Here is a 17136-nt window from a genome sequence, read left to right as displayed (position 1 = left end):
CGGGGGTTGATGGAGCCTATCCCAGCAGTCAGTGGGCTGAAGGCAGGAAACCCCCTGGACAGGTCGCCAGTCCATCACAGGATGGCCAAATCATGAAGCGTGATTCATCACTCCAGAGAACACAACTCCATTCCTGGAAAGTCCAGTGGTGGCATGTTTTCACTGACCAGCTGACTCTTGGCATTTCATTGTGATCTCAGGCTTGTGTGCTTCTTCTCTGCTGCCATGGAAACCCATGATGCTCCCAGCTAACAGTTCTTGCTGCTGCTTCCAAGGGCTTTTTGGTCCGTTTATGTGGCCTAACACTTCACAACTGAGCTGCAGTTGCTCCTAGATGAGCTAGCTTGTTGGAAAGGTAGAATTCTATGACAGTGCCACAATTGCAGTCACGAAGCTCCTCAGCATGACACTATCTACTGCCAATGTTTGTCTATATGCATGGCGGTGCAGTTAATTTGTAGGAACCTGTTAGCAATTGATGAGTCTGATATAGTCATGTACTGCAAACAGTTGTGTAAAAATGGACTTGGAATAGACACCTGTGGGACACCACAGAAAACTTCATCTTTTTGAGATTAACAAAGTAGTGTTTTCCAGTTTCAGAAGTGTTAACCCACAGGTTGCTACTGGATGCTCCCAGAACTTATCATCATTTAGTTCAGGGGTGTCCAGTCTTATCTGCACAGGGGCAGTATAGTTGCTGGTTTTCATTCTAAACAAGCTGGAGCATTGTTAAGCAACCACTGTGGTTAAAGTTAAATGATACTTTGGTAGAGAACTTGGTATAAGTGTATGTCAGAGGGATATAGAGGATTAGATTTGGAATGAGATTTGGTCAGATGGTGGAGAATTTGGGTGTCTGTGTTAAGTGTAGTGTGCTAGGATTCCTATGGTTTGGTGGAGGAGTTTAGACTGGTAAAGCAGGTAAAGAGGTCTTTAGAGGTTAGGTGCTTGAGTAGAGGCAGTGTGTCGCTATTAAGGTTTGTAAACTGAGAGAAAAGATGGAGCATATTAAATAATTTGGTTCAACAAATTAGTTACAAAGATAAACTCCTAAAGGCATGAGGAAGAAACGTTGAGAACCAAGACTCAACAGGGAACCCCATCCTTCTGTGGTCAACATCAGATTGTAAAGATCGTGTTAAACATTGGCAGAGTGTTAGATACAAGAGCTTGGCAGGTTAGATGACAGTGAGGCAGATTGTAACTAGTTGAATTGAATGGACATGGAGCAGGGACGGCTGTTAGAAGGTAGTGGCTGGGAGTTGGTGATGAGGTGTGGAAAGGTAGAGGAAGCTAAATGATGCTGTGGTTAGTGCAGAAGGTAGCTTGGCATGGATCTTGTTGGCACCATGGTTGTTCAGTTATAAGACTTGGTGAAGATTACTTGTGAGAAGATAACAATGTGGTTCCAGATTCTGGCAGTGCCAGTAAGAATGGAAAGATGCATTTGGTAGCTGAAGGCAGCCATCGTATCCACTGTTCTTGGCTTAAGGTTTGAACAACATAGACTGCCAGTGAGTTGTGCCAGAGGTTGTGTGGTCATGTTCACAATGCATAGGTGTGGCTGCTTCCAAGTAGCACAACTCTTCTTTCATCCCTCAGGAAGCTGCAGAATGGTAGACACATGGCGCTTCAAAGAGAGGGTCAGGGCATGGAGATGAAATATGAGTCCTTGCCTTGAGGATCTGCAACAGCCAAAACGAATGGGATGTTGGGCCTTGGTGGGTAGAACTACAAGGAGGGAGGTGGTGGCACAAATTGGACAAAGAGTTAAAGAGGTGGTGGAGGGGCAGGGCAAGAGTGGGGGTGAGGTTTATGCTTGGGACAGCAGGGTGGAGGGGCATTTGCCTTGACGGTGCAGGAAGTGATGGGACTAGCTGAGGGACAGGGTTGAGAGGAGATACTAATGCCCAAGACTTGGAGGATACATGGGTGCAGGCTAAAAGTAATAGGGGAGGTATTGGGATGTAGAGAGAGATGATTAAGGGGTGAAGGGAGAGGGAGGGGTGGGATATGAATGTGGTGATGTCATCATGTAGAATGTTCGTTGCCATGGTCATGCCATAGCAGTGGACAAGCATCGATGCAGAGGCGTCATCACACGGTTTGTGTGCCAGTTTGAGCTTAGAGCAGTCGAGGTACAGTGGCTGAGGGCAGGCCTTGTTTCCCTCAAAAACAAGACAAGGTGGATCAAAGATTAGGTGGTATAATTCAGTTTTCAGACTAATTAAGTAATCTACTTTATTAACAAGAATGTGCTCTAAAGTTCTGCTCAGAAGTTTATATACTGTGGAGGAATGTGTAAAATGTGTACTATTCTTTAAATAAAACAAATGATCAGGCAAATCACATTTATTTTATTTTAATGGTATTCAGATTAAATCATAAGGCATTACAGAATAGCATCATCATTAAACAAAACATAGCACTAAAGAAAATACTGAGATAGTCCACGTTCAAAAGTGTGCACACCCTTAGTACTTAATACTGTGTATTGCCCCCTTTAGCATCAATGACAGCTTGCAGTGTGGATTTTATTTTCTCAGGTGGTAAAGCTGCCTATTGTTCTTGGCAAAAAGCATCAAGGTCCCATAAATTCTTGGCATGTCTTGCATGAACTGCACACTTGAGACCTTCCCAAAGTGGTTCAATGATATTAAGGTCAGGAGACTGTGATGGCCACTCCAGAACCTTCACTTTTTCCATTGCAGCAACTGAAGAGTTGACTTGGCCGTGTGTTTTGGATCATTGCCATGTTGGAAAGACCAAGTGATTCCCAGGCGCAGCTTCCAGGCTGATGAATGCAAATTGTCCACCAGTATTTTCTGATGACGTTACATTCATCTTGCCATCAATTTTGACTAAACTCCCTGTGCTGGTGTAGCTCACACACCAAAAAACATAAAAGACACACTTCCATGCCTCACAGCACAGATGGTGTACTTTTCGTCAAAGGCTTTGTTGGCTCCTCTCCAAGCATACTGTTTATTGTTGTGACCATAAAGTTCAATTTTGGTCTCATCACTCCAAGTGACTTCCAAAAAGTTTTAAGGTTTGTCTAGATTTTGCTTGGCATAAGTGGGCTGGTTTGTGGCTTTTTGTGTGTTCCTCGTGACTCAGTATCCAGCAAAGTAAGTGCAGCCCTGAATAAAATATGCAGGGGTCTCTCAAGAGCTGAGAAACTCATTGACTGTTTATACACAGACACTAATTACAATCAAACAAATCACAGTTGTGAAAACTTCCCTTAATAACTATTTAAACCTTAATAACTACTTAAACTTGTCTGTATATTATTGGGCCAAGCACAAAAGGGTGTGTAAATTTTTGATCAGGGCCATTTGGATGATTTCAGGTATCATTATGATTTAAAAGGGCACATGATAATAAATGGCTTCATGTACACTGCATAAAAGTGATAAGGCACATGTGACTATTATTAAAAACAGCTTACATTTTAAACTGTAAAACTGTTTAAACTCTTGTGTATAATGGATAAAAGCACAAATTATTGCGCTTATTAATTTGGTACAATTTGGATCATGAATTCCAGGTATAGTATAATTAAGAGCTGTATAATGAGCTCTTAGTTGTGATACTGCAAATGGTGTCCTCCAGATCTAATACTGAATGTTTACATGTAAAGCCATATCATGTGTATGTGATTCAGTGAGTGGTCTCTCTGCTGCGGCAGACTGTATCGAAGGGGAACGGAGAGCGGATCACACCCACGATGCCTGCCATGTTGTACGGTGGAGCTCCAGGAGGCCATGAGAACTTTATCCGCTGGAGCAGAGAGGTGAAGAAGATGAAGAGCTCTGTTCTCGCTAGAGTCTCACCCAGACACACTCTCGGACCTGCAGCACACAAACAAAATAAAAATCTAAATCTCAGTACCAGAGTGGGTAATCAAGAAAAGAGGCTGGTAACATTTTGGGCCTGTTACTGTGGGTTAACATCAGTGCTCTATTATATTGTCCCAGGTGCAAGGAGAAATGAATACCATGCAAATATAAGAAAGATCAGGGTCACATAAATGGGAACGAACTTGTATAATTTACATGTATTCTTTTAAATAAAGTAGTTATTTGTGTGCATACAAAAGAAGCTGTAGCTTCGAAGAGCTAAGAGTCTATTCCAAAGACATTCGATTCACCAATTCCAGGCATTTGGGAATGGGGAGTGAATTCCAAAGCTCCAAAACAGAGACTCTCAGGTTTGCCTGCACTCGCATCTGAGACAGTCTCTGCACACAGAGTCTGTGATATTCTGCCATTGCTGCCTAGACAGCCAGTCTGAAAAGCACATTCTTCCACAACTCACCTCTCTATTAGCCTTTATTAGCTTTTGGACAAATCTTTTTCATTCAAAGCCTCAGTCTCTCAAGGGTCCGTTTCTCTTGAGCAGTAGGACACTAGAATCATTCACAAAATACACTCTAGCGACATTGTTGACTCATTAAACCTGAAAACTCATCGCTGTAGAAACAAAGGCACACACAGGAGCCCTACCAATAGTTTTGTGGGAATTGTACTAAGTAGGTCTCGTGCCGATCAAATGTTATGTCAAACTGGCATTTGAGCTTGTGTTCAAACTTAACCTTTTCCATTTAATTAACAATTTTTTAAACAGAAAATTGATAAAGCTTCTGATGTTGGCTGGTCTGCATCACATCTCAGTCAGGCAGTGAGTCCCACTTCAACCCTCCCCAGTGCTGATGACCATATGCATTATTAATTATCAACTGGCAACCTTTGTTGCACACAGCCCGACAAGTGGACATCAGCAGGAGACTCACCCAGAGAAAAGGCCAGAAAGTACTCGTTTTTGCAGAACTGCCCCTTCTCATCCAGAAAGTTCTCTGGGTTGAACGTGTCCGGGTACTTCCAGTGCTCTTTGTCAGTCATGATAGCCGTAAAGTTGGGCAAGACATTTGTTCCCTGCCATGGCAAAAAGAAATAACTAAATAACATATATTTGGTCTGAATAACCTAAATTCTCATTACATTGGTATTAATTTCTCTGTTTAGTAACTGAAAATGTTTTTCAAGCCAAAATTTTGCCTAAAATAAATTCATGGTACTCTGCAGTGTTGGAAGTTATGCACTCGGTACCACAAAGGTATTCAATTCTGATATCCAGCTCAGATAATGAAACATAAATATCATTATTTTTAAGAGTGATTTGAACCATGATTTTTATGTTAAGCCTGTAAAATGCTGTTTTGGCCAGCCCCAATTGTTTTAGTTTCCTAAAACTAGCATTAGTCACTTATAAAATTCAAAAAAGTAATTAAAAGATACATAAAAACCTATAATAAATGTTGTATTAATATTTTTGTAGAACATTTTCTGGTAACCTCATTTCAGTGGTTCATCCACTCATACTTAAATGAATTCATCCACCCATCTGGGAAGTGTTCTATCCATTCAGTCTTTCATCTGGTCAATCTACAAGCCCTCTATCCCTCCATCATTACCGCGGGCAGGTGGTATCCTTGTAGCTGTGTTGCTTCCGTGGTTTGGTGTATCACACCGAAAGGAACAATGTTTGCGGAGCGCTGGATTTCATAAACAGTGGCACAAGTGTACGGGAGCCGTGCGCGGTCATCCATGCAGGGAGAGCGGTCAAAACCCAGAACCCGAATGATCTCTTCATGACAGCGCTCTGGCATGGTCAACCAGGCATATGAGAAAGTGGGGAAAAACAGAGAATGCAAAAAAGAGATGATGTTACCGAAAATACAATATAATGTGTTCTAATCAGTTAGATCATAGAACAACAAAAGGAACAGCACCACTTAAACCACAACTGGTGGACAAATGAAATCAGGTCAAGGGTATTGGTGACCTACAGCAGTACCTTGCACGTCGGGATGGTTCATCATGTAAACGATGCCCCATCTGAGAGTATTTGCTGTAGTGTCCGTCCCAGCAGAGAACAGGTCAGTGGTCGTCCTCATCATGTTCTCCACATGGAATGTAGAGTCTTCTTTTGACTCTTGCTGTTCAAAATGAGAAAGGATTTAATTCTGTAAGACACTACCTACAAAAGGATACTGACGGCTGCTCAATGTTGAGCCCTTACCTTGGTCATCTCGATCAGGTAGGCGTCAGTGAAGTCCCGGGGGTTGTCTGGGTCCAGAGTCTTCTTGTGCTCCTCCACAATTTCAAGGATAAATCTTCTTAAGGCTTTGGCATTCTGCCACATCTTCTGGTGCGGCCCTGGAAAGTACTGTATAAATGGGACCAAGTTGAAGATCTGCAGGGAAAAAAATAGAATTCGTGATCTATTGCTTTCTATTCGTCCTGCAGCTTATTTCACCACTTCATTCTCACATTAGAATTTAGAATAACTTTATTTACATCTCAACCATTGAATTCCTCTTTAAATTCCTCTTTCTGAAGACAGAGACCTAGTCTCTAGATACAGTTCTGCCCACCATTATTGGCACCCTTTTCTTTTTCATATAAAATTTACAATGTCTTCATAAATAAATGTAAATATACCAAGTTTTTATCATCAGAATATTTTAATGGATGTCTAAAGTTATTAAACAAAATAACATCTTAACTGGTAGGAAGCAATTTTAAAGAAAAGAAATCAAATATGACAAGGAGAGTACTAATGACACCTTATGCTAATATTTTGTTGCACACCCTTTGGTATGAATGCCGGCTTCCTTCAATTTTGGTAGTCACGTACAAGTTTCTTGGACCTGTCTGCTGGTAGTTTTTCCCACTGCAAACTTTTCAAGCTTTTGGGACATTTGCAGAGTGTCTCTTCCCTATGGCAGATTCCAAAGATTTTTAACGGGGTTAAGATCAGAACTCATTGCTGGCCAGTTTAAAACAGTCCACATCTAACTTTGCAACCATTCTGTTGTGCTTTTAGATGTGTGCTTTGGGTCTTTATCATGCTGGAGGACCCATGATCCTTGACCCAAACCTTGCTTCCTTACACTAGGTAGCACACTTGGTAATCTTGTGATCCCATTATTCCTTCAGTTTAGTTGAGGCCTCCAGTACCTGAGGCAGCAAAGCAGCCCCACTACATAATGGATCCACCACCATTGCCAAAGAGCTCTACTTTTGTTTTGTCTGTTTACAAAATATTTGCCCAAAATGATTCTGGTTTGTGTAGGTACATTTGGGCAAAGATCAGTCGTGCCTTTTTATGACTTTCTTTCAGCAATGGAGTCTTCCTTGACCTTCACCCATGAAGTCCTTCTTGGTTTAGTGTGTGGCGTACGGTATGTGTTGAAACCATCACTCCAGATTGCTCCAGGTCTGCCTTTAGCTCTTTGGATGGTACACTGGGTGTTTTTTCCACAGTTCGTACCAACCTTCCAAGACTTTTCTCACTGATTTACCTCTTTGACCAACATCCTTAGAAATTCTTGACAGTTCCATGAACCATAAACATCTTAATTACGTTACAAACTGTTGAAACAGGGATGTCAAGGACTTTGGAGATGGCCTTGTACCATTTACCATTCTTGTGTTTGGAGATAATAATAGCACTTCTGATGCTCTCAGACAGCTCTCTGGTGAAAAGTGATCAAGGAAAGTAAAGTGGCCTTATTAAGCATTAAAGTCACCATTCATTGGTTAATTCAAGCCATGTAAGCCCTCATTTTTTCACAGGTGAGTCTAATCTAGTCTAATCTAAATGGAATTCACTTCACTTCACTTGGAATCGCTTTTTAATTTTTTTACTTTAGCTATTGTGTACTGGACGTGAGTATATATTGACCAAAGATGCTTCACAACACATGTTTGTGGTTGGTATAGTGTAGTAGGTAACACCTCTGCCTTCTACACTATATACTGGTGTTCAATCCCCACCTAGGTAAGCACTCTACACTATACCAATAAGAGTCCTTGGGCAAAACTCCTAAAACTACCTTCACCTATCTGTGTAAAATGAACAAATTTTAAGTCACCCTGGATAAAGGCATCTGCCAAATTTTTGGCAGATATTGTACATTATGTACATACAATTCAGGTGTGCCAATAATGGTGGCTAGAACTGTATACTGTTTATTTCTTGAACTTTTCATATTACGAACTTCTTGTCTGGACACAGGCTCCAAGACAAGAGTTTTTTTTTTAAATCGACAATGAGTATTAAACATTAGAAATAATTTTAGCGTAGGCATATGCCACGATTGTTGCCTTTAAAATGCCTAATATTCATTTAGGTAATAAATTATAAGGTTTTGCACTCTGACGGTTTTTCTACATGCTCTGTGAAAATTAGATGATGATATCACCAGGAAAGCTGAGAATTACCTGTCCCACGTATGACCCAGCGAGCTGAATGTTTCTATTCAGAATATCTAGCAGCGTAGCAAAGCTCTTGTTGTCATAATCGAAGCGGTCTCCAAAGATGATGGAGCAGATGATGTTGGAAACTGCATTCATAAGAGGGTGTTTGGGATAGAAAGCCTTTCCTTCAAAGAAATGGCATGAAAAGGTATTTGATGAGGAAGAATACAAAGACGGAACAATGACAATATACAATGTGTTATTTGTTTACTATTTGTTTCTGTTACTATTTGTTTCTGTTATCATCACTATCAAATATGTATGCATCCATCAGACAAAAAATGGCCATGCATTTGAGCAAATACTGTGTCGAACTCCGGCTAACATGTACGAACCAATGACAGACAACGCATTGGATCAATTCTAGCACTTCTGCCTGTCATTATAGTTGTATATCAGATAAGGATAACCTGACCAAAGAACTGCACTACCTTCTTGTTTGAGCATCTCCTTGACGAGGTAATGCGCCTCCTCGGCCACACGTTCCTCCACAGTTTTCTTCCCCAGACCAAAGTCACGCAGCGTGTGCAGAGCAAAGCGGCGCTGCTGCTTCCAAGAGTGACCATACTTGGCCATCACGATACCTGAGAAGGCAGAGAGAGGTTGAGAGAGAAAGATGAGCAGTATGGTAGTGAAAGAGGTGGGAGGGATTATGAGTTGTCTATAGATGTGTCTTTTGTTGATGGAATGGCACATTTAGGCATAACTTTTAGAAAAAGTAGCAGTAGACATAAACAAACAAGTTAGTTATGAGTAATGCAAGACTAACCATAGTCGTGTTTGTTGATCCAGCGTACTACAGGCACTGATGGTCTCCCAGAAAAAATGGCACCATTCTGAACGAAAGCTTCCTTCAAAATCGGCATGCTATTCAGCAAGATAATTTGCTTTTTGGCCAGGTGTACGGAACACATCTCACCATATTTCGGCATCTGGAGGATTACAAGATTTTTACTGTACCTAGAACTTTGGAATGGAAAAATATATGTTCTCAATACAAAAGCTCCCACTCTTGGTTTCAGGTGTGTTTTTGATTTACATGAGAATCTACCATGAGAATCTTAATACAGTCAACCTTGTGCTGAAGACTTCAGTACAGTGCTCTCTCTGCTCTAATAAACATGATTTATTACATCAAAAGTTTGATTTTAGAGTTTACATTTTGCAGATGCTCTTATTCAGAGTGCTTTATCTACTCAGACGATGTATCTTTTGCTAGTACGAACAGGTTAGAGTCCAAAAATATCACTGCACTAAGGTACTAGCAGAAACAAGAAATAGTCCCAGGTACAAGGATACACACTACAGAATGTTTTAATGAGCGGTGACTGAAATACTTCTCAAAGAGATTGGAATTCTTCTTGGAAGACTTTAGGGAACTTCCATGTCTTGAAGGACGGCAGGTCAAGCTAAATCAAGTTTTGACCATTGCCATCAGGTAAGGGAGGGCAGGTCTATTTTTGACTTTGTAGCTAAGCTTCTATTCTAAAAAATTAGTGTGGGCCTCTACACACAAAGCCAGTGCAGCAGTGGAGCGACATGGGTGAACTCTATGAGACAGAGGAAGACAACCCCTGCTGACGATTTTCTGGATCAGATACAAAAGCCTGATGGCACACAGAGAAAACCAGCCAGGAGCGAGTTGCAGTAGTCAAGCCTCTAGATGACAAGACATGGAACAAGCACCTGACCTACATAGAGAGAAGGAGTCAAATCCTCCAATGTTGTTGAGGAAAAAACTGAGTCAGCTTTGCAACATGAGCTGAGAACAACTGGTCATCTAGAATAACTCAAGATTTTGTGCAGTTAAACAGAATAAACCAAGACTTTTTAAAGAAGACGGCAAGATCACAGTGAGGACCTGTGGATCTGGGGATGTATAGAAAATTGATCCTGATTCAGGTGGTGGGCTGCCATCCATGATGAGATGTCAGCAAGACATGCCAATATGCAATCAGACACCTGGGTGTCCGAAGATGGGAAGGAAAGGATTAGTGGTCATCAGCATATCAGTGGTAGGAAATGCCATGAATGGACACTACACTGAAAGAGCAATTTTAAAGAGAAAAAAGGATGACCCAGCACTTGGCCTTTTGGGACACAGATAGAGAGTCTAGATGGAGTGGATGTGAATCTCCTCTATGTTACCTGGTAAGAGCACCCCTCCAGGTAGGATTTAAACCACTTCCATGTAAAGGTGGTGATTGCACTGTTGGCAAGGTTGGACAAGAGGGTCTTGTTGTTTACTGTGTTAAAGTTTACAGAGAGGTCAAAAACCATCAGGACCAAAGAGAGTCTGACAGTTTCTGCATGAAACTTCTCCATCACTGCTACAAGGGCAGTTTCTATAAAGTCTACCAGTTTAAAGCCAGATTTCTTGGGAGAGCTGGTTCTAAGTTAGAAAGAGAGACCACTGGTTAAAGACAACAAATTCAATTATTTTTTGCACATGATGGAAGTAATGAAGGGAAGCAGGATCAATGTTGATGGGATGGGAAGAGATGGTGCCCTAATGGAAGCACTGACCCCAATGGCTCCGAAAGAGATCACACAGACCATAGATCGGTTTCTCTGAACCCTCCCATCCGAAGAAAGAAGAGCTGTGAACCCAAATAATCTTGAAACACCCTGACACTTGGTGGAAGCCCTGGAAAATGCAATGACCACCCTAGTCATGGGCACATGAGAATCTGCCACCACTTCAAAAGGAACTTCTGGGGACCCTCAGTGATAGGTCAGGAGAGTGATCTGAGAGGGCTGGGTCAGGGTGATTTTGTTGTGAAAAGGCACGGTGAGTAGGGAGCAGAGCTATTCCAAGAATTAATTTATGGTTCTTAATGTCAGCTTTTTGTGAACTCACCTAGCTATGTGCTGGTATGCAGCCATAGAACAAAAAACCATTGCTATGGAATGGGCATTAGAGTAACTATTGATGGGTAGCCCTTTCTCACTGAAATCGCATATTCGCAGGACTGGCAAAGATTTTGCTTTCATAGGTCTTTGATATCTGTCCATCCAAGACCTCCTCATTCAAGCTGTGTCAATGAGCCCTGCACAGTAGTGCCAATGGGCTTTCCTGGTGACATGCCCTGTAATCAGGTCTTGCCCAGTGGATTGGCTCATCATTTAAGGGAGGTGAGGGAGTGTGACAGTGGGCGTGTGGCAAAGGGTGAGTGACATGCTTGCACATTTAAAAAAGGAAAGAAATAAAATATTTAAAACTAATATAAAATAACTACGTATTCAGCTCTCTTCACTGTAGTCTCCACAACAGCAGAGGGGCAAAGGCAGCATTCGCACATAAGATATGGTAAACTTTTAGTTGACATTCTGTTAATCGTCATGGAAGCTGTCTGCCAAAATGTCCAAGTAAGAAAGTCCAGCACTATACATCTTAGGAGCTTTGGAACTTTGGCACTAACCAGCACGTTCACAGCATTTTCAATTATACAGTTATTAGCAGCATTTAAACCTTAAAAATGAGAGGCATCAAGAAGATATGAGAGATCAAGGCAACTGACCAATTTGACGAAGGCCATTCGATCCTTTAATATCTGTGGCAGGTTACCCACAAAGGGAAGCGGTCTGGGTCCGGGGGGGCTGCGGCTCCTGATGGACTTCAACCTAAAAATCTCCAGCAGAAGCAGAGAGAACATACCAACCAGCAGGGCCAAGCCCACTGATACCCAGTCCAAATATCTCAGCACAGACTCCATTCTGAGAGAAGTGCAGGAGAGAACAGACACCCACAGCTTTATACACCAAAACCAGGAGCAGGCGGGGAGGGAGATGGGGAGGGGAAGAACCATTTGTTTCGAAAACGGACATTTACATACAACTACGTCACAATAGATAAGTTCAGATGAGACATTTTATGTTACCTGTTAGGAGGTCAAAGATCTCCAAGTCTAGTACGGCACTGCAGACAAAGTTCAGGAACACAGGAAACATCCACAGCTGTTGCAACACAGTGAAACTGTCTGCAAACAGAAACTTGCAACTTAGATAACTGATACCACACATACACACACACACACACAAACACACACACATACATCATCTAAACTGCTTATCCTTCTGGGTCACAGTGTAACTGATTCTATAGCTCTCAAAAATAAAGGTTCTGAAGCAGTCTGTGGATTGAACATGTGGAAAAATCTGTACTTGGACAATTATATTAGGTGGCAAATCTTTAAATATAGAGCAGAATGCTTTTTTTGTCATTGTATAAAATATACAACTAAATTTAGAGAACTACTCCTCATCAGTGCAGATAAAGACGGACAGAAACACACCAAAAACACAGTCTTCAAATCTTACATGCTTATTTCAGTGTTACTGCTCTTAGAACTTAGTATGTGTTTCATTTAGAGTTCTGGTGGCCCAGGGAAAGAAACCACACTTAAATCTGTTTGTCCGGCTTTTAATGCACCTGTACCGCCTGCCAGACGGCAGGAGATTGAACAGTTGGTGACTAGGATGGTAAGGGTCCTTGGTTATTTTCCTGGCTCTGCTGATGCACCGGGAGCTGGCGATGTCTTCCATAGAGGGCAGAGGGGAGCCGATGGTTTTTTGAGCAGTATTTATGACCTGTAGGGTTCTCCTATTGGCTACTGAGCAGCCAGCATACCACACTGTAATGCAGTACGCCAGTGCTGTGGAGTGGTAGAAGGCCACCAGCAGCTTGTACCTTCGAAGTACTCACAGAAAGTGCAGTCGCTGTTGGGCCTTTTTCACCACCGCCGTTGTATATTAGCGGACCAGGAGAGATTCTCTGCGATGTGTGTTCCCAGGAAGTTGAAGGTGGAAACCCTCTCCACACAGTCCCCATTGACAAAGTGAGGCAGGATCCACTCTGTGCTTTCTAAAGTCAATAACAATTTCTTTGGTTTTACTAGTGTTAAGTACCAAGTTGTTCGTAGAACACCACTCTGACAGCTTCTGTACCTAATCTCTGTACACCGACTCATCTCCTCCAGTTATGAGCCCAACCACAGTAGTGTCATCTGCGGATTTAATAAGTGATAGAATGGATAGCAGTGCAGTCATAGGTGTACAGAGCATAAAGAAGTGAACTCAGCACACAGCCCTGTGGAGAGCCGGTGCTAAGCATGAGAGCAGAGGAGGAGAGGGGACCGATTCTTACTGTCTGTGGGTGATTTGTAGAAAAAACCCTTTATCCAGACACAAATGAAAGGCGGAAAGCCTGAGACAGAGAGCTTGTCGATCAGTACATCGGGGACAATTGTATTGAAGGCACAGCTGTCATCCTCTGCCATCCTTATGGAGTGCTGTAGCGAAGGCATCCTCTGTAGATCTTTTTGCTCTATACGCAAACTGATGTGGATCAGAGTTTGGAGGAAGGCCAGCTTTGATGTAATGTGAAATTAGCCTATCAAAACATTTCATAACTACCGATGTCAATGCGTTTGGTCTGTAGTCATTTAGACCATTGATGCCTGGCTTCTTTGGGACAAGGATGATAGTAGCCGACTTCAGACAAAATGAGAAGGTGGCTTGTGTTAGGGAAAGGTTGAATGTTTTAGTAAAGACTCCTGATAACTGGTCAGCACGAGCTTTAATTACTTTGCCGTACAGCATCAGGTCCAGCAGCTTTCATTGGAATCACTGACTTGAGCCCCAAACTTACTTGATGTTCTTGAAGAGTAAGCATATGGTGGCTAGAGGTTGGTGGAGGCAATGTAACTGGATGAGGCCTCTTTGTCTCAAAGTGAGTAAAGAAATGGTTCAATTTCTCTGCTGACCAGCACAGATGCATTGCCTTTGTGTTTGGCAAGTTGCTGTAGTCCCTGCCACACCTGCTGTGGATTATTGTGTGTTAGATGGTCTTCAACTTTTCTTTTGTAGGCCACTTTTGCAGCTTCATTGCCTCCCTCAAGTCTGTTCTTGCCCTGCTATACAGGGCCCTGTCCGCTGTCCTGAAGGCATTATTATGGACTTTCAGGAGTGACTGTACTTTGTTAGTCATGCAGCGTTTTTGTTTGGGATGGACTCGGATGTGTTTATTGACCTTTACATTATCAGTGCAATTCTTTATGTAAAACTCCGATAAGTCTGGTTTTTCAAATATAATCCATGCTGTGTTTGCAAAGCAGCCTTGCAGCTGAGAAAATGCACCCTCAGGCCAAGCTTTAATAATTGTTGTAACTGGCTTGGTTGCCCTCCTAATGGGGGTGTATGCAGGGATAAGGAGCAGTGAGAGATGGTCTGACAGACCTAGATGTGGAAGAAACACTGCTCTACATGCATGCTATATGCATTAAGTTAGAATAAACTAGATCAAGTGTGTTTCCCCGCCCTGGTGGGACACTGTACGAATCTGGGAAGCACTGGCCTTAAGCATGCCTGACTGAAATCCCCAGCAACTCCCTCAGGATGCAAGAACTATGTTAACATTAGCATCTAGTGGTATATAAACAGCTGTAATTATCACTGCTGTTAGCTTTCTAGGCACGTAGAAGGGTCTGCATATGACAACCATTGCTTCCAGGTCAGGAGAGCATAAGGTGTACGCAATCTTACTGTTTGTTCACCAGTCGTTATGCACATATACGCATAATCCTCCTCCTCTGCTCTTACCAGATTTCACTGTTCCTGTCTTGGTGATGGGTAGTGCGGCCTGTCAGCTGTACTGCAGCGTCAGAGATCACGAATATAAGCATTTGCTGCTATTTGTAGATCTAGTTTGTCTATTTTGTGCACGATGGATCTGGCGTTGGTGATGAAGATGCTGGGTAACGAGGGTTTGTGCGGCTGTTTCCTTAGCCTAGCTAGTAGGCCTGTTTGGCATTCCCACATTTACTTCCCTTTGCTCCTCCGTTTGCGTATGCGACACCAAACATGACAAAAGACGTGAGAGTAAACGCGAGACAGAATGAACCTTTAGGACGTGAAAGAGGTTGAGGTACTGCGCGAGAGAGACTGAAACTGTGAGAGAGAGAGCGAAAGTTTACCCACATAAGAGAGATCGACATTTTGCCTGTGAGAGAGAGTGAAACTGCGTGAGATCTAAATTTTGCCTGTGAGTTAAACTGCGCAAGAGATCGAAATTTTGCCTGTGAGAGAGAGTGAAACTGTGCGCGAGAGATTGAAAGTTTATTTTACTTACTATATAGGTGCACTTTGTAGTTCTACAGTTACAGACTGTAGTCCATCTGTTTCTCTGCATACTTTGTTAGCCCCCTTTTACCCTGTTCTTCAGTGGTCAGGACCCCCATGGACCCCCACAGAGCAGGTACTATTTGGGTGGTGGGTCATTCTCAGCACTGCAGTAACACTGACATGGTGGTGGTGTGTTAGTGTGTGTTGTGCTGGTCTGAGTGGATCAGACACAGCAGTGCTGCTGGAGTCTTTAAACACTGTGTCCACTCACTGTCCACTGTCCGCTCCTACCTTGTCAGTCCACCTTGTAGATGTGAAGTCAGAGACGATAGCTCATCTGCTGCTGCACAGTTTGTGTTGGTCATCCTCTCGTCCTTCATCAGTGGTCACAGTGTGACAAAGTGTGCCTATATAGTAAGTGGAGCTGATAAAATGGACAATGAGCTTAGAAACAAGTATGGTCGTAATGTTATGCCTGACCGGTGCATCATTACACTGAGTTGAATCTTTTGCATCCTCATATTGATAGCAAACACTGGCGCAGGCTGACAGTGCTTAACATGAACCAGCTCCTCCTCAATGTGAAGTTCAACACCTCTCAGTTTCAACCTCTCTCGCGTCCTAAAGCCTCATTCTCGTTTCCTCGCACGTCTTTTGTCATGTTTGGCGCCTCATATCTGCGCCGCCTCCTCGACCCAGTTAGTCCAGTGGAGCCGGGGCTGTTGTTCTGTTGCTGGATGTTATCAGAAGTGAATTGTAATGTCGATGTGACATTTATAACCGATGTTAATCAGCTCAGCACGACTATGAACGTTTCTCGTGTTGTGGCTCGTTCGAACACACAGCGGCCGATTCAGAGAGCTAAACACGCCGCAGCGCCCATGCGCGCCGCGGGCTGTTCCACCAGACACTCTGACCTAATTTACAAAAGCCGTTCCTTAAAGAACCACCGACTGAAAGGTTCTTGGAAGAACCCTGACAGTGCTCCGAGAGGTTACTTCGGTATCTTGATGTGTGGATACATGCTGTCCTATTACAGTCATCCTCACACACACACTCGCCTTAATAAGCAGCACTCAGCCAACAGCCCAGAGTCGTCTACCCTACAGTGATCAACTTTCATCTTGCCTACTGCTTCCCTGATAGCGGGAGGATAGTGGGCCACTGTTGGCCCACTGATAGCAAAGCTGGTGGTCCACTGGCATTCTGCTCAGCGTTTTCCGGGCGGCCCACTGAGCAGAGTTTTAGACAAAATCCTAATTATCATCACTCATTTTCCACTCACAGTCCAATTTCCTTATTTTTCCTTCCTTCCTTTCTTTAGTTATACTTTGTAAATTAATTTGGTAAATAATTTTAATCCAGCTCAGTGTGAGCGACATCATTTTTATAAAACCATTTCAAATCAGGCCTAGTTATTATTTTTTTTCTCCCAGTTGTTTGTAATATTTGTCTCAGTTTATTTTCCAAAATAAAAGTCTCTGTGTTTAAAATCTGTTTGAGGGGATTAGAAATTAGTTAGAGCCTGTATCAAGGACAGTAATTTGGGTGGTCCCACGGAGGACCAGCAGTGGCAAACAGTCAGCGGGGGGCCGACCTTATTAAGTCAGCGGACCAATATTTGCTTGCTACCTGGATTGAGTTAAGTCTCTGTAAAGATTTGTTGAAGTGCTTCTGTTCT

General features: G+C 42.7%; 1 protein-coding gene across 1 annotated transcript; it reads right to left on the bottom strand.

Annotated features, from left to right (window-relative positions):
- Positions 1-2340: 2340 nt before the first annotated feature.
- LOC118822206 (cytochrome P450 2B4-like) lies at positions 2341-15157 on the bottom strand. Its single transcript, XM_036591146.1, has 11 exons — positions 14934-15157; positions 12215-12313; positions 11855-12050; positions 9103-9265; positions 8765-8917; positions 8298-8458; positions 6091-6264; positions 5866-6007; positions 5483-5670; positions 4802-4943; positions 2341-3860 (listed from the first exon to the last, which is right to left on the bottom strand). Exons 3-11 carry the CDS (start codon positions 12047-12049, stop codon positions 3670-3672), a joined length of 1509 nt encoding a protein of 502 aa, XP_036447039.1. The 5' UTR covers position 12050; positions 12215-12313; positions 14934-15157; the 3' UTR covers positions 2341-3669.
- Between the last annotated feature and the right edge of the window lie 1979 nt (positions 15158-17136).

The sequence above is a fragment of the Colossoma macropomum genome, unplaced genomic scaffold (assembly GCF_904425465.1).
Source record: "Colossoma macropomum unplaced genomic scaffold, Colossoma_macropomum, whole genome shotgun sequence".
In the NCBI taxonomy this organism is placed as follows: domain Eukaryota; kingdom Metazoa; phylum Chordata; class Actinopteri; order Characiformes; family Serrasalmidae; genus Colossoma; species Colossoma macropomum.
The sequence above is the reverse complement of the archived record's forward strand: the minus strand, read 5'-3'. Positions and strand labels throughout refer to the sequence as shown.